Genomic DNA, 23,080 nt, shown 5'->3' with positions numbered 1-23,080 from the left:
GCCCGGCGCTGAGGGACTGCCCGCCACATCTGCCCAGCTGTTTGGCAAGTGGCCCCCTTCAGTCACAAAGCTCCCTCCCCTCCAGGGGCAGGACTGAGGGGCTGGGGAACAAGTTCCGTGCGTCTCCAGCCTCCTGTGTGGTTGAGAGCTTGGATCTGGGTCAGAATGACCCGGGTTTGAATCCCATCTCTGCTGCTCCCTTGTGATAAGACCTTGGGCAGGTCACTTACCTCCCTGGGCCTCCATTTCTCATCTATAGCATGGGGACAATAAATAGTGGACTTCATAGGTTGCTGTAAGGTTTTTCTGAATGAATGTATGTCAAGGGCATAGAAGAGAGCCTGGTGCTTAGTAAATATTAGGCAGTGGTGGCTGTCACTGTCATCATCATCACCATTGTTTTTGGAGGCAGTATAGCTGGTGGCAAAGGGCACAGGCTTTGGAGCCAAACATGTGGATCTGGACATTATTCCAGTGTCCTCATAAAAAATGCATGTCCTTCCCAGAGCCTCAGAATATGAGCTTATTTGGAATTATGGTCATTGAAGATGTTATTAGTTAAGATGAGGTCATGCTGGAGGAGGGTGGGCCCCTAATCCAGTGTGACTGGTGTCCTTAGAGGAGAGGAGACACAGACACAGACACAGGGAGAAGGCTCTGCGGCAGCAGAGGCAGAACTGGAGGGGTGATGTGTGTACAAGGCAAGGAACCACAAACATTGCTAGTGTCACCAGACATAAAGGGGATGAAAGCGTGGAGCAAATTCTCCTGTTGAGGCTTCAGAGAGGACGTGGCCCTGCCGACACCTTGATTTTGGACTTCTAGCCTCCAGAACTGTGAGGGAGTCAATTTCTGTTGTTTAAAGCCACCAGGTTTGTGATATTTTGTTACGGTGGCCCCAGGAAACTGGTACAGATGTTAATGACCACTTACTAGCTGTGTGACCTTCACCAAGGGCAGCAACTTCTCTAAGTCTTGGCATCCTCAGTTGTATCAGGGAGATGTTGATAGGACTGAGCAAAAGCCTGTGAAATAATAAGTGCTCAATGCATAGAAGCTGCTGTTACCATTATCACCCCCACCTCCACCATCGTCAGTCATCGTCATCCTCACCGACATCAATACCAACATCATCATCATCATCATCACCAACATCATCGTCAACATCATCATCGTCAGGGTCATTCTAGGAAGGTCAGCATGTTAAGAGATAAGATGGCTGGGGCTTTTTGTCCAGAGCCAGCGCTGCTGGACGGGGCTCAAGCAACCCCTCTCAGTGGATAAACTTGATGGGGACACGCCAAGCGTCCTGCCCTGTCCTGGCCCCTTATTCTCTGTCCTGCTGGCAGATGGTTCCTGAAACAGCCATCTGCTGAGAGCGTCCGTTCTGGGGGAGCTTTGGGATGGTGAGTGATGATGGTGCGGCTGGCCTGAGGAATGACGGATGAGGCCGTGGACCAGCAGCACCTAATGACGGGAAGGCACCCATCTCCGCCTCACCGCCTGGAGCTGTGGCTGGGTGGCCGGGTGCGCGGTTGAGCAGCAAGGAGCACAGGTGGCCGGAAGACCTCCCTGCCCTTAACCCCTTCTTGGCAGCTTGGAAGCCGGTCCTGCCCCGGAATGACGGGACTGGTCAGCAGCACCCAGTGCCCGGAGCTGGCTTGGGGATTATCTGTTAGTAAAAGGAAGAAATCACAGACTCTTTGTGTGTGCGTGTGTGTCTATAAGTGTGCACTGTCCAGGGAGCCTTCATTGTTCAGAACTTGAGGCACACATTTAAAATGTCTTGCCTTCAATCTCTCTGGGGCCTCGCCCTCTGTCTCAAGAGGAATGACACACACCCTGTCCGTGTGGCCAGCCCTGCCCAAGCCTGACCAACCAGACCTCTGCGTGCCCCACCGATGCCTTGATTTTAGGACTTCCGACCTCCAGAGGCGAATGCGTGTTATTTTAAGATGCTAAGTTTGTAGTAATTTGCTAGAGCAGCAATAGGAGAGTGATACAGAGGCCAGCTTAAAGTCCTTTCCAGGATCTCAGCCCGGGGGATCCTCCCTGGCTCCAGGAACGTCCCGGGTCCCGTGTTAGCCTGGTCCTCAGCATGTGCGGGCTGAGTGGTTGGCACAAGAGGAGGTCGGAGACGAGGTCACTGCTGGAGAGCATTGCTCAGGGGCGTGGGGGCGCCGGGGTTGAACGATTTCCCAGAAGAAGCTTCCTCTCTCCCAGGGCAACCTTGGCGATGGGAAGCCAGACTTCAGGCCGTGGATCTGGCATCACCCCACCTTCCACGGCGGGGCTGCCCACTTTGGGTTTCTCAATCCAGTAAAATTGTTTAAAAAAAAAAAAACTAAAAGAAAAGAGAAGAAAAAACCAGAGGGAACGGACAGAGGTGACCAACTTTTTATCTTGCCAAGTAGAATCATCAGCAGAATCAACCCCATTAACTGTTATTGCCTCCCCAGGGAAAGAAAGAGCAATCCTCGGCCCCCCAGTTAGGAAGCACATTGACCGTGGATAGAGGGCAGCACTTCCAACCGGAGTACATTTTATTTATGATAACCCACTTCACCCACTTTAGTTTTCCCGTGTTGCTGCAAATGGGGGAGAAGGTGGTCAGTCCAGCACGGGTCCGGCATTGGGAACTACGGGTGGGCTGACATCGCTGATCCACCCCGATGGGGGACGGGGCCACCAGATTCAGAACTGACGCTTCCCTCGGTCTGCAGGCAACGAGCAGCTGCTGTTGATTCTCGAGCTGGGGGCGGGGGGGGGTGCGGATGTGACAGACCCAGGCGCGATGGCGCGTTCTGTAGCCTTGGCAGGTAGGGTGCCTTCGAGGCGGAATGGCTGCAGAGGGGGCGGACACTGATGAGCTTACTGAGTTTGCATTCAGAGTCTTTACAAATGCCCTGGCCTTTGGCCCAGCAACTCTGCTTCTGGGGCTGTTTCCCAAGGAAACCACTGAACTGGTGCTTAAATGCTATGGATCTAAAGACGTTCTTAATAACATTGTTCATAGTAAAAATTGGAAACAAAACAATATGGATGGGAAAGGCCATTGTTAGACATTTATACAAAGGAAATACTTTGTAGCCATTAAAAATGGTTTGAATTGAGTGTTTCCCTTCTGGAAAGATGCTCACAATGTGTTGTTCAGTGCAAAGAATCAGGTCAAAAATAGTATGTTATTTATACTTCTGCTTAAAATAGTATGCATTTATGTAAGATATATTCATATGTTTACAAGGATGCATAAAAGTTTTGAAGGTTATATGTACTAATAAAAATGACCGTCTCTGGTTGGTAGAATTCCCTTCTTTTTCTGCATGTCAGGAATTTCTATGTACGGTTCCCAGGGAGCAGTTGTCAAGAGCTCAAATTCTGGAGCTGTACACACCTAGGTTCATATCCTGGTTCCGCCACTTCCTGGCTGTGTCTTTGGGCAAGTTACTTAACCTCTCTGGAGTTCCACTTTGTCCTCTGTAAAATGTGGGTAAGACTTGGACCTACCAGGTGCCAGGGGGGATTCAGTGAGCTGATACACGGGAAGCATCTCGGCACATCCCTGGTACTTAGTAAATGTCAGTATCATCAATGTCATTTTTTTTAAAACAGTGAACACGTATTATCATGTAATAAAGAAATAACCAATGTTGAGTAAAATTATTGTTCTTCTCAGTCCAACTAGAATTTGAGGACCTCACATTGGAGCAAGATTGTCTCTGCCCGTGTGCCTCGTGTGAGACCGCCCGCCGGAGCACGGGCCATTGTGTGTTCGTGCCAGCAGGCCCGGCTCCCACTTGCTGAGTTTGCTCTGCGTTCCTCCCTGGCTTCACTGAATTCCCACGGGGATGCTTCTCAGCCAGGAGAGATGGTGGTGCCGTAGACTCACTTTACAGATGGGGAAACTGAGGCTGGGGCAGGGTAGGAAGCTCTCGGAGGCCCCACGGCTGGTGAAGGATGGAGCCAGAATTCCAGTCCCATCTGTCTGAGGCCAGATGCCGAGGGTTTGGCTGAATTAGTGAGTGCGGCGTTCAGAGGGAGGGAAGTCGGGGGAGGACGTGGTGAATGAATACAGGACACAGGGGCAGGGGCCTGGGGGAGAGTCTCAGGTGTGCCGCAGAGAAGCTGGTGTCCGCCGTCCCCCTTGGCAGCGGGGGATGCTTGCTGGACAGTCGCACGGGAACTATCTGAGAAGCACCGAGGGCTGCTGACTAGTGGCCGAGTGTGGGAGTTTTTTAGGGTGACCGGAGTTCAGGATTCCCGAGCTAAAAATAGTCCATTCCATAGTTCACCAAGGACTCGAAAGAAATATTTTCCTAAGAAATCTGATGTGCACACAACCTTGCAGAACCCGCATTGTGCACATCTCCATGGCACGTGGGCATTCTAGCCCTGTTTTCAGGCACCGGTAGCCCTGTCTTATGTTGACCGTGGCTTCCAATTACTGCTATTATTAAAAAACCCTTTTTTTAGGGAATATTTCAAACATATACAAAGTAAGCAGAACAGTAGAAGGAACCTCCATATCCCCATCACCCAGCATCACCAAATGTAAAAAATTCCTGCCATTCTTATGTCTTCTGTACCTCCTCCCACCCTCCACCCCCAACTCAGGATGATGGTTTTTTTGTAGTTTGGTTTTCAGGAGGTAAAATTTACATTCATCGAAATGTGCAAGTCTTCGCTGTTACCTTCTGACAAACGGATGCCCGGGGAACCCACGCTCCTATCACAATATGGAACACGTCTGTCTCCTTCCACACTTCCTTTGCATCTCCTCCAAGTCAGTCTCCCCTCTCCCCCAGACGACCTCTGTTCTGATTCTTTTCACCTTAGACTGATTCTGCCTGTTCCAGAACTTCCTATAAATGGAGCCGTATCGTACGCACTGTCTCGTGTCTGGCTCCTATCGCGCAGCATTGCGTCTGTGAGATTCATCCATGTGGTTGTCTGGATGGGTAGCTCGTTCCGTCTCCTTGCTGAGTAGTATTTGATTATAGCACACAACAGTTTGTTTATTCACTCACCAGCTGACGGACATTCGCCTTGGTGCCTGTCCCGGGCTGTTATGAATACACTGCTACAAACATTTGGGCTCAAGCTTAGTGTGGACGTATGATTTCATTTCTCCTGGGTGAACACCTCGGTGTGGAAGGACTGGATTGTATGGTGGGTGCACATTTCACTTTTTAGAAACCTCCATTGTCTTCCAAAGTGGTTGACCCATTTTGCATTCCCACCGGCGGTGGACATCGCCAACATTTGGTGTCATAAACCTTTGTAATTTAATTTTGCTCTTTTTAAATGAGCTGAGGTGTGGATGGAGTTTCTGGAAGACTTGCTCTTGGGGATCAGTCTGGTGTTGGACAGCTGCTGTGTGGTCTAAACCAGATGATCCATTTGCTTCTCTGTTTCCTTATCTTCCCAGGATTCCTTTCCCCATGATGGTGGGGGTGAGGGGCCGGTAGAGGGAGGTTCCTGGGGGCCCACAAAAGATGGGGGCGCTGCTGTTCTGAGGGAGGAATGGGGGTTGCCCTCTGCCCCATCTCTGCGCTCCCTGGAGCTCTGGTCCTGGTCTGGGGCCTGGGTGGGGCTGAGTGGTCTGACCCAGGCTGCTCCCCATTTCGTGGGGGTCTCCGAGGCCCAGGCCTCAGCCCCTCTCACCTCTGGTTGCACATGGTGTAACTGCTGCCCCAGCCCCTGGAGGCCTTGTGTCCAGGAGTCCCGCCCACCTGCCCCCTGTCTGTCTCCCCTGCAGATATTTACCCGGTGACCCTCACGGCGGACCCAGCGGTGTTTCAGAAGGAGCTGAGAAATCTCAACGTGCAGGTGGGCTGCCGCCCCGCTGGCTGCTGGCCCTCGGATCCTTCTTCCCGGTCCAGGCCGGAGGCCACGCTCTTTGCCCCACCCAGGGGCCAAGATGTCGGCTACTTGCCACCTCCTTGCCCTGCCTCCCAGCTCTGCCTGTGGCCTGCACCCCAGCCTGGGGGTCCTGGGGATTCTGTACTTCTTGGAGGCCCTTGGTTTATTCAGTTAACTGAGTACCCACAGGAGCCCCTGTGCCTGGCACACAGTAGGTGCTTATTATTTAGCGAGTGGTTGAAGGAGTGGAAGGAGGGGGTATGTGGTAGTTAGGGGACGATGTCAGAGGAGTCAGTTCAGACCCCTAAAACCAGGCCCAAGACTGGCTCAGACCCCCATGGCCACCTGGGCTCCTTTGCCACCCTCCCCCCCCCCCCCCGCGTTCAGCATCTGTCCTTCCCCTGCCCTCTGAGACCACTGGCTTCCTGGAGGAGCGGCCCCACGTCTGGGTCTAGGTACTGCTGGGTCCCCCAGGGCCCAGAACAGGGCCCAGCACCTACCAGGGGCTCCGTGAGTCCTTGTGGGGTGAGTGAGTGAACCGAGGGAAAAAGCGTTTGCTGGAAAGTTACCACGTGCAAATCCTGCCGCCAGTGCTGGGTGTGCAAGCCCGGGCAAGACAGGCTGGGCTCCCTTCCCCCGAGAGCCCCTGTCTGCTGGGCAGGGGTGGAGAGTGTGCGTATTAGGATCAAGTCGGGGGCAGGTTACAAAGAGGAGTTGGGGAGGCAGCCCTGAATGCCTTCCTTTGGGGCATCTGTTGGATGTCCCCATGTGTCCCATCCCTCCTCCCCACCTTGCAGCGCTCATCGCAGTGGTAATTAAATAATCCTGTTGTGCTTGTTAGCGTCGAGTCTGCCTCCAGCGGCAGACCATGGGAGGGCCCCTGTCGCTGTGCCTGGGCAGGTGAATGAATGAAGCTGCTCATCTGAAGTTGAAGCCGATTGGAGGCTATATCGCGTCTCAGGGCAGGGTGTGGCTGGGGCCCTGGCCTGACCCCCAGATGGGCGGGACAGAGGCGGCTTGAGGGAACTCCACCTCCCGTTGGGGTCAGAGGTGTCCCTGGGTGGGTCCCACCTAGAGGAGGTGGGCGGCAGCCGCTGACCCACCCCTGTCCCCCAGGGAGGCGGTGACTGCCCGGAGATGAGTGTGGGGGCCATCAAAGCTGCCGTGGAGGTGGCCAACCCCCGCTCCTTCATCTACGTCTTCTCGGACGCCCGCGCCAAGGACTACCACAAGAAGGAGGCTCTGCTGCGCCTCCTGCAGCTGAAACAGTCGCAGGTGAGCGCCCCGGCCTTGGTGGGGCTGAGGGGGTCCTGTGGAGGCTGGGGTCTCCAGCTCGGGCATCCCGAGCCCCCAGCTCTGAGCAGAGGCTGGGTGCGTCGTCTCTTCCAGCCTGGGGTCCGGCCCTCCTGCAGCCCCGGCTGGCCAGCCCTCGGGCCTGGGCTGGTCTGGTGCTTTCCAAGTGTGTCCTCATGCTCAGGGGCCCCGCCTGCCGCGGCTCACGCCTCCCTGGCGAAGCTGTTCTTGATAAAGACCACACCACCCTGCTCCTTTCACACCCTGTCGGGGTCTGTGCCATCCATCTTCCTCCTGGCGTTACCTCTGCTCCCTGTCTCTGCGGCGCACGGCGCTGCTCCCATCATCTTGGGGTCTGGAGGCCGGGTCGGGGCGTCTGCTTCTTGTTTTCACAGTGGGGGGTACGGGGAAGTGCATGGGGATGGGAGGAGGGCCTGCCCGTCTGACATCCTTGGGTGAGGATCTCAGGGCTGGGGCGGCTTCTCTGTTCCCCTGTCTAGAACAAACTCAGGTTCTCCAAGCATCTTCCAACTCTGCAGCCTGCAGGGGCCACTTGGAGTGCAATCCATCTCCATCCTCTACCTTGTAGATTTAATAACAACTCCCATTTATTGAGCACCTGCTGTATTCCTGGCCCTGGGCTGAACCCCTGACCTGTGTGGGTCCTGATCGCCATGGGACAGGTTTCTCTTATCCTTCTAGTTGTACTGATGTTGTCACCAGAGCACAGAGAGAGGAGAGGGCTGGCCCTGGGCCACTCCTGCCTGGTTCCTGGCCTGCCCCTCACACCTGAAGGCGGTGGCGGGGAAGCCATGAGCCAGGCTGCATGTCCCTCTTCCAGGTGGTCTTTGTGCTGACTGGGGACTGTGGAGACCGCACTCATCCTGGCTACCTGGTCTATGAGGAGATCGCTGCCACCAGCTCTGGGCAGGTGTTCCACCTGGACAAGCAGCAGGTGACCGAGGTGAGCCTCCCCTGACCGTCCTGCATCTCTAGGCGAGTGCCCGGTGGCTGGATGGCCATCGTGGATGGCAGGGCTGGTGCTCACCCCATGGCTGGTGCAGGAAGCGCTGTGCTCAGGGCCTTGTGACATCATCCCACCAAACCCTCCCACCCACCCCAAAGGTAGGTGCTACGGGTTTCCAGTTTTGCAGGTTAAGAGGTGGAGACTTGAAGAAGCACCCTGGGCTTTAGCCCGGGTCCCACAGGTGGTCCAGGTTGGCAGGATGGACCTAGCAAAGTTTGGCAGAGGTAGGGGTGCGGGGTGAGCTTCTCCCCAGAGTCGGGGAACCCGGGGGTGGGGGCGGAGCCTGGGGACCATCATATTCGGGCTGTGTTGCTGGGACACAAAGTCCTGCCTGGGGACTTGCCTGGCCCTGTGGCCTGGGCTGCAGGGCTGCCTGTGGTCTGCGTTCACTCAGCCTGGCGCTGACCAGCCGACTGCATCCTTGTCTTATTCTTGGAGCTGGTCCCTGCCCTGCTCTCCTCCAGGCTGCTCAGGGCTCCGTCTCGTTCCCTCTGCCCCAAGTCCATTCCTTCCGGGGAGCCAGAGGGATCCTTCCGGCGAGGAGCTGGGAAATGTTTCACAGCCATCTCCCTGGAAAGAGCAGGAATGCCCCTTTCGATGGTGTAAATACCCCTCTTAGCTCGTTTCAAGCTGCGTCATGGAGTCACCGAGCAGAGTTGGGAAGTTATGCTCACAGTTGACTTTCTTGAGCCTGTGTGAGCCAGCTTCAGCATCCCACTGGATCCTTCTGAAACAAATCTGGCCAACAGGTCCCTTTCCGTGGACCCTGGAGAAAGTCCAGACCCTGATCTGACCTCTACCTCTCTGATCCCCACACCTATGTTCTCACCCTTGCCCACTACCGCTGCCCTGCTGGCCTCTTTGTGATTTCTTCAATGCCTCATGTCTTTCCTACCCCAGGGCCTTTGCTCATGTGGTTTGTTTTTCCCGCTCCTCCTCCCCTGGCTCCTTCTCATCTTCCCAGTCTTAGCCAAAATGCACCTCCCCAGGGAGACCTTCCTTGATTTACTGTAGAGATTGTCTCCTTTAATACCCTCTCCCAGCTCCCTGTGCTGCTTGACATACGTGTAACTTTATAACTGCGATTATTTAATGCCACCGGGCTGTGAGCTCCCCAGGGGCCATTTGCTACCGTATCCCACGCACAGCCTCCAGCGTGTAGCAGGTGCTCAGTGAATAGCCGGGAAATGGACAGCCACGGTGTCCCTTGCGCCCGAGACCCTGGGAAGAGGAAGGCGAGGGAGGCGGCATCTTTGCGGCTGGCCCGGCCTCGAGCCAGCCCTGCTGTCGCCTCTGGGAGAGGGTTCGTGTGTTGTGTTTCTGTGGACTGCAGAGATGGTCTCCAGGGCTGTGTTTAGATTAGCGTGCCTTAACTCCCCATTGACAGATGGCGTTTATGCTTCTCGGCGACACATTAGAATTTATTTTTTGGCATGTCAGCCGACTCTGACACTGAGCCGCCGGAGCAAGGGAGGGAGGCATTTCAGGGCGGAGGGATGGCTTCGTCCTTGTTTGTAGGGAGACCAATTTGGGCAAGTGCACAAGAACTGAGTTCCTGCCGGGGGCAAACAGATGACGGCTGCAATGCAGGTCGGCAGAGGGCATCTCACCCAGGTGTGGGGCTGCACTCGCCTGTTCCCTCCCAGGGCGGGCGAACTGGGGTGAAGCCACCGGCTCCTGGCCGCAGTGCCAGCCTCCTGCCGTGGGAGCCTGCTGGGCCGTGTGTCTGACTCAGTGGGCCCTCCGATGGCCAGGCGCGGCTGCCTCTGGGTGGGGGCCTGGATCCCTCTGCTCCTGGACACAGGCGACTGTCATTCATCAGCTTTGTGCCTTGGACCTGGCCGTTTCCAGATGTTCCCACACATTCAGCAAGCCTGGGAAAGTGGCTGGGGCAGCCAGGGCTGTGGTCTTCCCCCCCAGGAGAGGGGACGGTGCCTTTGCCCGAGCCAAGGGGGCTCCAGCTGGGAGAAGGACTCCCAGAAGTTACAGAAGTCCCCACACCATGCACGTGTGGTGTGTCCTTTGACCTTTGCAGACTTCGGCAGGAGCCGAAGCGCTCTCCCCTCATTACCGTGCAGCTGCCACGTGCCGGTGCAGCCTTGCGTGCCGGGCAGAGAGAGAATCCGGCAAGCTTGGGTCCCTGGGCCTCTGAGCATTTGGCTTTTTTCAGTTGTGGGGTTGGCCTCACTGGTACCAGGGATCTCCCCCCGGGTGCTGGGGTAACTGAGGAAGGTAAAGATCCCCTCCCCCCAGCAAGGCTAATTTGGAGCTTCCATCATCGTTGAACGGAGGCAGGCAGCGTGGCCCCGGGGGCTGGTCCCAGAGGAGCGCAGTTTTGACCCAGGCTTAGCTGGGTCCCAGAACCCCTTTGCCCCCGCACAGCTTTCCCACAGGTGTCCCCCAGCTCAGAACCAGCTCAACATACTGTCGCCAGCCCCCATGGAATGGGGCAGAATTGCTGGGCAAACCCCATCATCCAGCAGGCTACCCTGATCCCGGGAAGTCCCGTTCTGGGGCTTGGACCCTTGCCCTGTGTAGCACCAGCAGGTACAAATATGACGACTTGCCCAGATTCTGCGCATCAATTAGACAAAAGGTCAACCGCCTGCTCAGGCAGTGGGGGGTGGGGAAGAGGGGAGGTCTGACCAGGTGGTTCCGATTAACGGATCAGAAGGCACAGGCCCCGGAGATGACTTCATCCTGGACCCTTCCCAGAGGAGACGTGTAAAGGAGGGTTAAGACCACATGCTGGCTTCAGACCCCAGCCCGGCCACCTCCCTGCAGTGTGACCATGAGCACAGTACTTAACCTCTCTGGGCCTCCATTTCCTCATGTGCACAGCTGGGGTATGAGAGCCCCCAGGTAGTGAGACAGTGGCGAGGGCGAAAGGAATCCGTGTGGGAGAGACGTCGGCTGAGGCAGGGCCCCGAGAAGCCCTTGGGAGGGGTTAGTGATGGCCCGTGTCCAGGATCTGCCCCCGGCTCCAGCGAAGCCCCCTGAAGAGTCAGGGTTCTCTACGGCAAAGGTCTCAGGAAGGCGGAGCCTGGCCGAGCGCCCGGGTGCCCAGTTGGCAGGGCCCAGTGCTCTCTCTCCATCGCTCCCCACCGAGCTCCCCGCCGTGGGCCCCAGAACCCGGCCTTGGCTTTCGGATCTGGGGCTCTGAGGCTGGTACTGCCCCGGGCTCCCCGCTTCCCTTCCTCAGCCAGCCTGGCTGTCAAGTGTCCTGGGCGGAGCCCCCGGGGGCTGATTTATCTGCCCTGAAGGGCCGAGCGGCAGCCATCTGGCCGGGGCAGCAGCGCCAGATTCTTTCATTCCCTCCCCGTCAGCGACGGAGTGAGGAGTCTCAGCGTATCTCCGGCTCCCAGGCCCCCTGGTCCCGCTGACATCTGGAAGCCATTGCCTCCACCCACCCAGTAAACACTGAGTGTCTCCATGAAGGCTCTCCGTGCAGAAGGCTCCTTCCTCAGATTCCACTCCAAGCCCGGGGGGCAGAGCAGGCTCCAGAAGGCCTGTCCCCAGGCCTTCGCCCTCAGGGGGTCTGGCCTTGTGTGGGCAGGAGGGTCAGCCCCCCAGCTCCCAAGTGGTGAGGCGCTTACATGGCAGGCCCCGCGGGCACGTGCCTCCTGCTGGGGTCACTGCCATTCTGTCCCATCTTAGCCCTCTCCGTGGTTCGGTAGCCTGAACTAGACATCTTCCCTCCATCAGAACATCCTAGAAGGAGCTTGGAATGACAGTTGCAACACAGTAGCGGGTGTGACTTGTCTGGGTAATTGTCAGCCGGTGCTGCCACCACATCCTGGCAGCTCTGCTCTGGGATGATGTCCTCCGGACCCCTGGCAAGGCCTGGCCCTGGGGAAGAGGACCGCGGTCACAGGGCCGTCGGGGGAGTGGCCTCACTTACTTCGCCGGCTTCTGTCCACCTCTCCAGCTGGGGTCCTTGGCTGCTTCCTTCCAGTCCACCCCCGCGTGGACGTGGGATCTTGTCCCCATTCCTCGGGGAAGACAGGTGGGCCCTTTTCAAGAGAACCATTGCTTAGAAAGCGAGGCAAAACAGAAGGATGAAGTAGCTCCAAGTATATAAACAGATGGGTTTTCAGAACACAGACTTCTTATCCTGTGATAACTGAAATCTAGCTATAAAATCCAGGCACATATGTTCCAGCTCAATCTGACCAAAACATTCATTTTCTAAATCTTGGACAATTCTCCAGTTCCCTTCTTTTTCCTTTCCCTTCCATGGGAGATCATGTGGTGGGTCGGCAGAGCTGAAAGGCTCTGATTTAGAGCTAGGATGGCCAATAGGTAGCACGCAAGTTACTACTTTCTAATCCCATATCCATGGCAGACATCGCTAAGCAATCACAGAACGTTTTTCTCAAATAGTATTCCAGGAAGCTACTTCCAGTTGATTAGGGTTGGCAAGCAACAGGATACCACTATGGCTGCTCAGGTATATATTAAAGTCATGGCATACATTTTTTTTTTTTTTTGAGGAAGATTAGCCCTGAGCTAACATCTGCCGCCAATCCTCCTCTTTTTGGTGAGGAAGCCTGGCCCTGAGCTAACATCCGTGCCCATCTTCCTCTACTTTATACGTGGGACACCTGCCACATCATGGCTTCCCAAGTGGTGCCATGTCCATACCCAGGATCTGAACCGGCAAACCCTGGGCCACTGAAGCAGAACATGCGCACTTAACCGCTGTGCCACTGGGCTGGACCCCCATACATGTTATTTTTAAATGACTTTCACTTTAACAAATTCCTATGTGGGCTGGCCAGGGGGTGGAGTGGTTAAGATTGCGTGCTCTGCTTTGGCAGCCCAGGGTTCACAGGTTCAGATCCCAGTCATGGACCTACACACCACTCATCAAGCCATGCTGTGATGTCCCACAAACAAAATAGAGGAAGATTGGTGCAGGAGTTAGCTCAGGAACAATCTTCCTCACCAAAAAAAAAAAACAAAAAAAAAAACACTATGAAAAATATCAAAGATACAGAAAAGTAAAAAGAACATATGTACCAACTAGATTTAGCAATGAATATTTTTGCTTCACCTCTCTCTTTTTATACTTTTTTGCTGAAGAGTGACACCTTATCCATAAATCATTCACCATGGAATTTTTTTAAAAAGACAATCTCCAACATAACCTACAATATCATCTAATAAAATTGATAGTACTTTGCTAGTATCATCTAAGGCCTGGTCCGTATTCAAATTTCCCTAATTGTCTTCAAAATGTATTTTAAAACAGTTTTTGTCCCAATCAGGATTTAATCAAAGTCTGTGCGTATCATTTGGTTGTTCTGTCTCTTAAGTCCCTTTCAATCTGGAACAATCGACCCCTTTTTTCATGCCACTAGCTTGTTGGAGAGGCATTGACCATCTGCTGTTCCCTGTTCTGGATTCATCGGATTGTTTCCATCTGGTGTCGTTCCCTTTACCCTTATACGTGTGGTCCACGGGGAGCTGGCGCTAAGTGACGGCGTAGACGGAGGCCAGCGTTTTTGGCAGGACTGCTTCATCGTGGACACTGCGTATCTTCTACTGCGCCACACCAGGAAGCAAATAATGTCTGATTGTCCCACTATTCCTGGTGATAACTTTGCTTACTGGGTTAAGGTGGTGACAGCCTGCTCTCTGCACCGTATGGCCATCCCTTTATGACCCAAGCGGCCGGTGGGGTGAGGCTGGGGCTCCATGTGGACGTCCAGTTCCCCATCACCTCATCTATGGTTTAGCATCACTGAGGGCGCTTGCCTGAAACAATTATTTCATTAGGAGTTGCAAAATGATGATTTCCTAATTGCATTATTCTCCCCACATTTATTAGTGGGCATCCTTTCCTGAAAAAGAGATTTTGCTCCTCAAAAAGGATGATTTAGTTTCTCTGAAGCACAGTTCCTATCGAAAAGGCAGGGATCACACTTGATTCTTTCTCTTTAATTAAAAAGCTCCCTCCATTGGTGGCAAGCAAGGTTTTATTGGGTGTTTTTTTGGTGGTTTTTTTTTTTTTTTTTTTGGTGAGGAAGATTGGCCCTGAGCTAACATCTGTTGCCAATCTTCCTCTTTTTGCGTGAGGAAGAGTGTCACCCAGCTGACATCTATGCCAGTCTTCCTCCATTTTGTATGTGGGATACCGCCACAGCATGGCTTGATGAGTGATGTGTAGTGTAGGTCCACGCTTGTGATCCGAACCTGTGGACCCCAGGCCACCAAAGTGGAGCACATGAACTTAACCACCATGCCACCAGACCGGCCTCTGCTTTTTTTTTGAGCATTATTATGAGTATATGGATTATACAATTCAAAGTGTTTCAATTAATAACAGTTATTATTCTTTTTTGGGCTCAAGTTGTCCCAAATGTGACCAGCGGGTGCACCTTCAAGCTGGTCCCTGTGTTCTCTTGCTAACTCCCCGTAGTCTTCGAGAACTTCCTTGCTTTGCACCATCTCCAGTCGCCCCAGGCTTGCCTGACCTTGTAAACTGCCTGCCCCAGACCTGGAGTCAGCCATTTCTCCAAGGAACCCCCATGGGGAATGGTATTTAGAAACTATTGGGTTCTAAATTCACTTGGAGTGCATTTATGTATAAATAAAATGCTTGCAGCTCTCTCTTATACTTGGCTGTCAGAGAAAATCTTGGTTCAGAAAACAGCAACATCTTTACTTCTTTGCTTTATTCGGAAGATCCACAGAACAGTTTCACAATCACGGTGCTGCCAGCTTAAGACTACGCAGGAAGAACTCTGTGCAGCTCCTCCTGTCCTCAGGGCCTCCCCATGAAAAAGTGTAGTTGAGCCCTGGGTTCTCAGTTCACTTGGACTTTTCTCTCTGTGGTTTTGGTACCAATTTGTTGTACAGTCAGGTTGGGGTTTCGTTTTGTTTCCGTTTTAGGGTTTGCACAGGACGCTTCTTGAAATAACTTGGCCTGGAAAGAGGTGGTTCAGACGGGAGACAGGCCTGCATCTGAGCAGGAGTTGGTCGATGAAGGGAGGCAGGGCGTTTCCGCAAAGAGGACAGCGTGTGTGGTGGGGCTGCCTCGGGAGGCGTGGGGTCCCACCCAGCGAGCCCCGGGAGGGTCAGGGGCACAGTGACCCCGGGTCGGGTCGGACAGGGGAACAGAGCATAGGGTCTTCAAGGCTGTGGGAAGGATTTGGAGAAACAGATAATTTTGTGCTCCGTGAGATACCCTCTTAGACTGGATCCAGGTTGTCAACGTGGGGTCCCTGAGTGTGCTGCCTCACACCCACATGGGGACCGGATTCTGCATAGAGCTGGCAGCCTGTTAGGGACCTGCCTCAGATGGGCCAGACACAAGCCAGCCGTCACGTACTCCTGCTGGCCTCAGCTTCTCCCACCTGCCTCCCAGGTGCTGAAGTGGGTGGAGTCTGCAGTCCAGGCCTCCAAGGTGCACCTGCTGTCCACGGACCACGAGGAGGAGGGCGAGCACACCTGGAAGATCCCCCTTGACCCCAGCCTGAAGGAGGTCACCATCTCCCTGAGCGGCCCAGGGCCCCAGATCGAGGTCCGCGACCCGCTGGGTACGTGCGCCCCAGGGCCGGCCTCCTCTTTGGTCCCGAGACTGAGCTGGGAGTCCAGGATGGGACAAAGAGAGAGGCCTGGGTGGCAGGGGGTTTGGACACAGGTTCTGGGAACAAGGAGGGTGGGGGTGATGCCAGGTGGAGGGCAGAGAGGGTGCCTGTGGTGGGTGAGGAGGCGGAGGCCTGGTGACAGCCGAGCAAGAGGATTAAAATGACCACACGCCTGGGATGTGAGGCTCACGTAGTCCTCCCCGTGTTCTCTCAGTGGACCCCCTCAGTGGCCTGGCGGGTCTCTCGGGCAAGAATTAGTGGCACACCATACAGATGGGGAGCTGGGGCTCTGGGAGGTGGAATGACTTGTCAGGGTCACCCAGCGTCGGTGTGATTTGGAGCAGGCCATCTGGCCCCACGACACTCCAAGGATGTCGTGGGCACCCAGGTGTAGAGGGCAGGTGTGCAGCCCGCACCTGGTGAGGGGTGAGGGTGGCCTGCAGAATGAGGCGGAGGCCTGGGCCAAAGCCCTCTTGTCGTTCCTCTGGAAAGCCTGAGGCTGGTGTTTGGATGGCTGTGGGCTCTTGGGGACAGGATGGGGCCTCTGTCACCCCCAGGAAAGGGTCAGGGGCTGAGCAGTCCTTGGGGCTTCCACAGGGAGGATCCTGCAGAAGGACGAGGGCCTCAATGTGCTCCTCAGCATCCCTGACTCGGCCCGGGTGGTGGCCTTTAAGCCTGAGCATCCTGGACTGTGGTCCATCAAGGTAGGAGGCCCTGGGCTCCGGGGGGAGGGCAGACTGCTTCACCGAGTGGACCCCATCTCCCTCCTGCCTGCCCCGGGGAGCCTGGGGCCCTGGGAAGCTGCGGGCTGGAGAGTGGGCGGTGTTGTGGGCATATCAGTAGAAGTAAAGGGTCAGGAACAGAGGAAGGGTATTCTGCTTTGCACCGCTGAGAGGAAGTGGCGTGGTTTGGAGTTAGTGAGGGAACATTTCAGAAGGACTCGAAGTAACAACTTCAGTGTCCAGAGGTGGGTGACTCAGCCAGCTGGTGGCTCAGAACCCTGTCCTGTGAGGAGGGCATGAAAGGAGCAAGGGTGGCCTTGGGGGGACTGGCTCAGAGAGACGGGGCTGGCACTGGGAGTGGGCCTGCGCTAATCTGCAAGGTGCTGGACACCAGGGGCTGGGGGCAGGCTGGGCTCCTGACAGAGTGTCCTGGGATGGGGCAGCCTGCTGCCTCAGAAGGGCGTGAGCTCCTGCTGCTTGGCAAACATTTATGGAGCGCCTCCTGGGGGCCAGGCACTGTGTTAGTGCCGGAGGTGTAGTGCCAGCGTCGACCGCTGCCCTTCAGACGCCGAGTGTCTCTGAGCCAAGAGCTCTGGTGCCAACAGGGAAGGTGAGGCAGAGGTCAGACGTGCAGGGGGACAGACTTGCCCTGTGGGTGTTGGGGGGCAGCTTTGAGTCCTGCTCAGGACCGTGCTGTCAGATGGGGCTTCTTTTTCTTCATTTGGGGAGCGTCGTGCTGGGCCCCAAGGAGCAGGTAGGATGCCCAGGTACCTGCAACGGCAGAATTCCAGTTGCTGACACTGGGCTGGGTCAGGCCGGCCGTCTCCTGCCCTGGAGCTGGGGTGCTGGGGCCGGGCACCCTGGTGACGTGGGCCCAACCCGTGCTAGGTCTATAGCAGTGGCCGCCATTCTGTGAGAATCACGGGGATCAGCAACATCGACTTCCGAGCCGGCTTCTCCACTCGGCCCTCCCTGGACCTCAACCACACCATCGAGTGGCCTCTGCAAGGTACAGCGCTCGTGCCCCTGGGGGCCGTGCAGAGCCGTGTGCTGAAGGGGTAGGCTTGCCTTTGGGGGGTGGTGGGAGTGCTGGGGAGCAGGCTGTGAATGTGTGACATGGAATGGGCCCTGCACAGGCCGGGTTGAGCTGTTCTCTCAAACCACAGTGAGCTGAGCCCCAGCCTCTGCCCAGGTGACACTGTGACCATTTATGTTTTGAACATCCTCCCCAGAGGCCTCCAGGAGCTTCTGCTGTCCTACCTCCTACTGAGTTCACACCTTCCCCTTTCTCTTTGTCAAAACTCACCTGTCTAGAGCCTGACTTCCTCAGTTTTCCAGTGAACGTTGGGCTATTCCAGTAAACTTGCAGGTGCTAGTGAGTTGAGGGCTTACCTGAAAAAGAGAGCGTCTTACTCCAAAGGAGTGAATGTCCTGATGGACGTTTTGATGGCCCGGGGGCTCCGGGGGTTGGTAGGCTGGGGGCGGGTTGAAGTTGGAGGCCCAGGGTCAGTTTTCTGATTAGAAGGCACCCACGGGGCTCTGAGGTTGCCTGTGTGCCCGTCATGGCTCCATCTGGAGAAGGCTGGGCTCCAGAGCAGCCAGGGGCTTCTGGCTCAGGTTGCCGGAGCTCCATGCCAGAAAATGCCATCTGGTAGACAGATTAGGGGTCCCAATTTATAGTTTGGAAAATATGGTCCCTCGCCATGGGGTCATTCAGAGGATTTTCCTGGGACAGGTTCAGAAGAGAGATGGGGAGGGACCTCGAGCAGGTCAGGCCAGCTCTGGACCTCTGAAGAGTGACCAAAACCAGTGCCTGGGGGCCCTTAGAGCTTTCTTTCGCGTCTGTATCTTCTCTGTGGTTTGTCATTCTTGTCGGCACTTGTTGGTTTCCCTGCCAGGAGTAGCAGGACTGTCTTCAAAGTGGAAAGGGGGCTGCTTCCTCATTTGGTGTTTGTTTTTGCCCATAGCGGGAAGGGGGAGAGGGAGGAGAGAAAAGAAGTCCTACGTGGGGTGCTAGAGTGGGGATTGAAAACTGAATGATCCCCAGGGCCAGTCCCTGGTGGGAGAGGGTGAAGGAGGGTCACATGTGACCCTCTTGGGTTTCTGCTGTTGATAAAGATGTGGATCCAAGACATTTTTTTTAAGAGAGAAACAGCAGCAGGGCAATTGCAGATGATACATAGCAGCTGGCACTTGGCCTCGGGCCAGGGACATCAGGGAGTGGGGGAGACTGCGGCTAACCGGACAGCGGATGCCTGGGCCACAGGGAGCAGCTGCTACGTGCCGCTGGCTGATTGTTACAACGTGGGAATGGGGCCTGGCACTGACACGTTTGATTTTCAAGGCAATCTGGACTTCTAGATTTATATGCCCTTTCCAGATTCTTTTGATGTTTCTTCACAAATTTTAAGGCATTTCATGGACCACACCAACCAAACCCTCTGGCCCCTGATTTATGATTTCTGAGAGAAAAAAAATCATAGCTGTTTGAAAAGGGACAGGCCCGACGGACGTTCCCAAATCAGCTGAGGAAATTACGAAATGAAAGTCCAGTTCTGTGTTTTCTGGGATAGTGTGAAAGCGTGTTTCTAATGAGATAGAAAAGGAAAGCCGAGCAGGGGAGAGGATGGGGAGGACTCAGAGTCCCCGGACTAGGGTGTGTACCTCACTTAGGCCAGTCCCAGAGCCGGCCTGATGGGACCGACACCAGAGCTAGTGGGGGAGGAGCAGGGAGATGCCCCTTCGCAGTTCTGCTCCACGAGAGCCGGAATCTGCAGAGTGGAGGTGATGAAGCCGTGGGTTGGACGGACAGTGGCGTTTCAGGACCACGGACAGTAGCAGGCCCCCTCTTTCCTCATCCCACCCCCAGCAGTAGATGGCGGAGGGAAGAGAAGGTGAGGGAGCGGGTAAAGGAGGGCCAGGCAGGCTGGCTCCCTGACTGTGGTCCTAGGGCCCCTGCTTGGGGAGGATCGCGGAGCCCAACGCAGATGCCAGCACCCTCTTCCTCGTCCTTCCCTCTGCAGGGGTGCCCATCTCCCTGGTGATCAACTCCACGGGCCTGCAGGCCCCGGGCCGCGTGGACTCGGTGGAGCTCTCCCACAGCTCAGGACGGCCCCTCCTGACTTTGCCCACGCGGCCCCTCTCCAATGGGTCCGCCCATCAGCTTTGGGGTGGGCCGCCCTTCCACGCCCCCCGGGAGCGCTTCTACCTCAAGGTGAAAGGCAAGGACCACGAAGGGAACCCCCTCCTCCGCGTCTCTGGAGTTTCCTACAGTGGGGTGTCCCCAGGTGAGTGGTTGGCTCTTAGCACCCCCAGCTCCCTGGCTCACTTGGAGACCCATTTCTTCCTAGAAGCCTTCCCTGATTCGATTCGATTAGATTAGGAAATGTTTGTTCATTAAACTTCTGTGGGCAGCAAGCTCTGCAAGGCATTATGCTAAATACCGAGATGCTTCAGATGTAGCCCTTAGCTCAAGGATTTAGTGCAAAGTCATCCATGGATGGACTCATCCATCCACCCACCCACCTATTCATCCACTTATCCCTCTACCCGTCTGTCCACCCACCTATTCATCTATCCACCCACCCATCCATCCACCCATGCATCTATCCATTTATCCATGCCTGCATGCATCCATCCACCCATTCATTCATCCAAACATCCATCCATCCATCTATCCACCCACCCACTCATCCATCCATCCATCTATCCACCCACCTACTCATCCATCCATCCATCCATCCATCCATCCATCTACCCTCCCCCCCACCATGCATCCATCCACACAAATATCCATCTGCCTGTCCATCCAACATTCATTTTATGTCAATCATAGTGCTAGGCACTGTAGACACAGCAGTGAGCAGGGTATGGATATGCTCTTCCACAATTGTAATGACTATCATAATTACAATCATGGTAATACTAATCGAGTCACCATTTTGAGCACCTCCCATGAGACAGTCCTGGGCCAAGCACTTGCAGTGCAGTAGCTCACTGAATGCTTATAATAGTTCTGCGATGTGTTCCCATTTTATAGATGAAGAGACTGAGGCCACCCCCCTCAGAGGGTTGCTCTGAGGGTTCCATAAGCGAATGCGCATAATGAGACAGCTCTCAGGTGCTCTGAGGCTGCACCCAGGGTGTGGAAATTGTAGACTAAGGCCCTCCACAGGGGCAGCTGCTGTTACTCTGTGTCATTGTAGGCACACGTCATTTTGTGGTCCCATCTTTGGTCACGTTGTGTTGGTTGGCAGGGTGGAGTCTTTGGCCTCCCCACTCTGCCTCTGGTCCTGGTGGGGGTGTCTGAGTCCACAGGCCATCAGCCTCCTTGCTGGGCCTTGTTCCTTCCTCCTGCCCGCTCCCCCTCTGCCCTGGCTGTGGCCCGGGAGGAGCTCAGAGAGGTGGAGTTCACCCACAGCTTCTTTGCTGGGGGTCTCGGCGAGGGGCAGACTCCTCTGCCCACGTCAATCAAACAGGGATGCAGGGAGGGCACCAGGGTGCCCACGGGGAGGTCAGGACTTTGAGGGCCTTCTTTCAGCCTCCTGGTCTCCGCTTCCCTGCTGTGGTCCATGGACCCCCCTCCCCTGGCCTTTGTGGCTTTGAGGAAGAATTTTCAGGAAGGAATTTCAGCAGGGGGAATAACAGCCTCTGTTTCTCTCTCCCCTGTTCTTTCAATGGATCCAGGAGTTTGGAGTTTAGCACTGGCTTTTGGTCTCCATCTCAGCTCTAGATTACAGTTGGGGGGGGGGAGGGAAGGGAGGATGTGGTTTGGGTTTTTCTCCCTCCCCTACCTTCCTGTCCTGGGAGGCCGAGAGATGGGCTTAGAGTAAGTGGCTCTGGGTTTAGAGACGTGGGGGTGGTGAGGGCTGGGCTCATGGAAGAGCTCAGCTCATGGAAGAGGACGCCCGAGCTGGCTTTGCAGACGCTTCCAGTGTGTGTGGGTGAGTGGTGGCTGCTTTGCACACAGCTGAGGACGTGGCTGGATGGTCCGACACCCCTCTCCCCTGGGATGTGGCAGCGAGCCTGTAGCATGATGTCACCCACCACCCTCCCACGCCCAGCTCCGGGCTCGGAGGAGGGCTGGCGTGCTGCCTCACCCTCAGAGCATCTCTGGTGGGGATGAGGAAGAGGGCTGCAAGAGGGTTGAGTGCCCGCCCGCGATCGCCCAGCGAGGCCCTGATGGGCGGCCACGGACCCTGCGGGGGCGTTCCCAGACTTTTCCACTGAAGCGGTTCCAACAGCCAAGGAAAGAGAATGTGTCACCCCAAGATGGGGGTCAGGCGAGGGGGCAGCGGCGTCTGATGGGGGCCCCAAGGGGCTCGTCCCAAGCTGTGAGATTTCATTGAGCTCTCTTATTTTATCTCAAAAATGCGTGTGAACTTTGCATTCACAGCCATGCTCCAACTCTGCTTATTTTTAAATAAAAAATGGCCTCCCTCCAACATCTTGGGGTAAAACTGACCCTCCAGCCAGACAAGCCCCACCCACACCCGGGAGAGCCCAGTCAGGGAGCGGTTCATCAGATTTCAGGACTGGGTCAACTTCTCTGTCCCGTGGAATTAAGGAAATGGTGGCACAGACTGGTCCATCTTGGCCAGTCTTCTCACAAACCGTAGATACCACACGAGTGTTCATTGACGGAGCTTGTCAGGCCTTGGCATATGCCAAGAGCTTTCTCCACCCCACCTCCCACCCGCTCCTCACGACACGATGAGGTCAGCACCATGGTCAACAGTTCACTCTACCGAGATGGAAACTGAGGCTTAGGGAGGTGACACGACCTGCTCTCGGTGACCACAAGTGGTGGAGCCAGGAGGGGATCCTGCCCTCTGGCTCCTGGCTCATCCCTGGGTCTCTGTGTCGCTGGGTGTCATGAGGGCAGGCTGTGGGGGATCCTGAGCGCTGGTCCTTGCCTGCAGGCGCCCCCCTGGTCAGCATGCCCCCCAGGATCCACGGCTACCTGCACCAGCCCCTGCTGGTCTCCTGCTCCGTGCACAGCGCCCTCCCCTTCCGGCTGCAGCTGCGGCGGGATGGAACCAGGCTGGGCGAGGAGAGGCACTTCCAGTGAGTGGCAGATGGCCAGCCATTGTCCCCAGCCACAGGGTTCCAGGGGTCCTGATGCCCTGGAGGAATCTGAGGGGAGTGGGTGGCAGGAAAGGGACCTTGGTCTTGGTAGTTTTTCCTCCCGGGCAGCCAGGGATGGGGGACGGGAGTCCCTGAGGTCCCCACCACTGCCGAGCCATCACCCCGTGAAGGAGCCATGGCCTTCCTCAGCTTCCAGAAAGCTCAACCCATGCAGGGCCCAGCTCCATGGGGTCAGGGCAGGAAGGACCCTCTGAGACCACCTCTCCCCACCATGGATGGAAGTCCAGGGCTCAGAGAGGGAAAGGGACTTGCTCAAAGACACACAGCATGTCGTGGAATTTGCATGTCCTTGGCTGCCTGCCTCTTCTTAGTCTCCAAGACGATTTGAGGCCTCCCCTCTGGGCGGGATTCAGGGGACTGAGCCCCATGAGGACCAGATGATGCTGGGGGACCCTGACTTGGGTCAGTGTGATTGTGTGTCTCCAGCTGTTCGC

At 55.6% G+C, this 23,080-nt stretch overlaps 1 protein-coding gene across 8 annotated transcripts in view; it reads left to right on the top strand.

Moving 5' to 3' along the window:
* HMCN2 (hemicentin 2) overlaps nucleotides 1-23,080 on the top strand; it is a 145,642-nt gene that overhangs the window by 9,613 nt on the left and 112,949 nt on the right. For 7 of the 8 annotated variants that reach the window (XM_070518523.1, XM_070518522.1, XM_070518525.1 and 4 more), the window contains exons 2-9: nucleotides 5,759-5,829; nucleotides 6,979-7,137; nucleotides 7,997-8,119; nucleotides 15,555-15,726; nucleotides 16,375-16,481; nucleotides 17,388-17,508; nucleotides 19,523-19,786; nucleotides 22,421-22,565. In XM_070518523.1, the coding sequence (XP_070374624.1) occupies nucleotides 5,759-5,829; nucleotides 6,979-7,137; nucleotides 7,997-8,119; nucleotides 15,555-15,726; nucleotides 16,375-16,481; nucleotides 17,388-17,508; nucleotides 19,523-19,786; nucleotides 22,421-22,565 (1,162 nt within the window). The remainder of the gene's footprint in view (nucleotides 1-5,758; nucleotides 5,830-6,978; nucleotides 7,138-7,996; nucleotides 8,120-15,554; nucleotides 15,727-16,374; nucleotides 16,482-17,387; nucleotides 17,509-19,522; nucleotides 19,787-22,420; nucleotides 22,566-23,080) is intronic. The other variant, XM_070518524.1, reaches the window with a different exon arrangement.

The sequence above is a fragment of the Equus asinus genome, chromosome 10, assembly GCF_041296235.1.
Source record: "Equus asinus isolate D_3611 breed Donkey chromosome 10, EquAss-T2T_v2, whole genome shotgun sequence".
Taxonomy (NCBI): domain Eukaryota; kingdom Metazoa; phylum Chordata; class Mammalia; order Perissodactyla; family Equidae; genus Equus; species Equus asinus.
The sequence above is the reverse complement of the archived record's forward strand: the minus strand, read 5'-3'. Positions and strand labels throughout refer to the sequence as shown.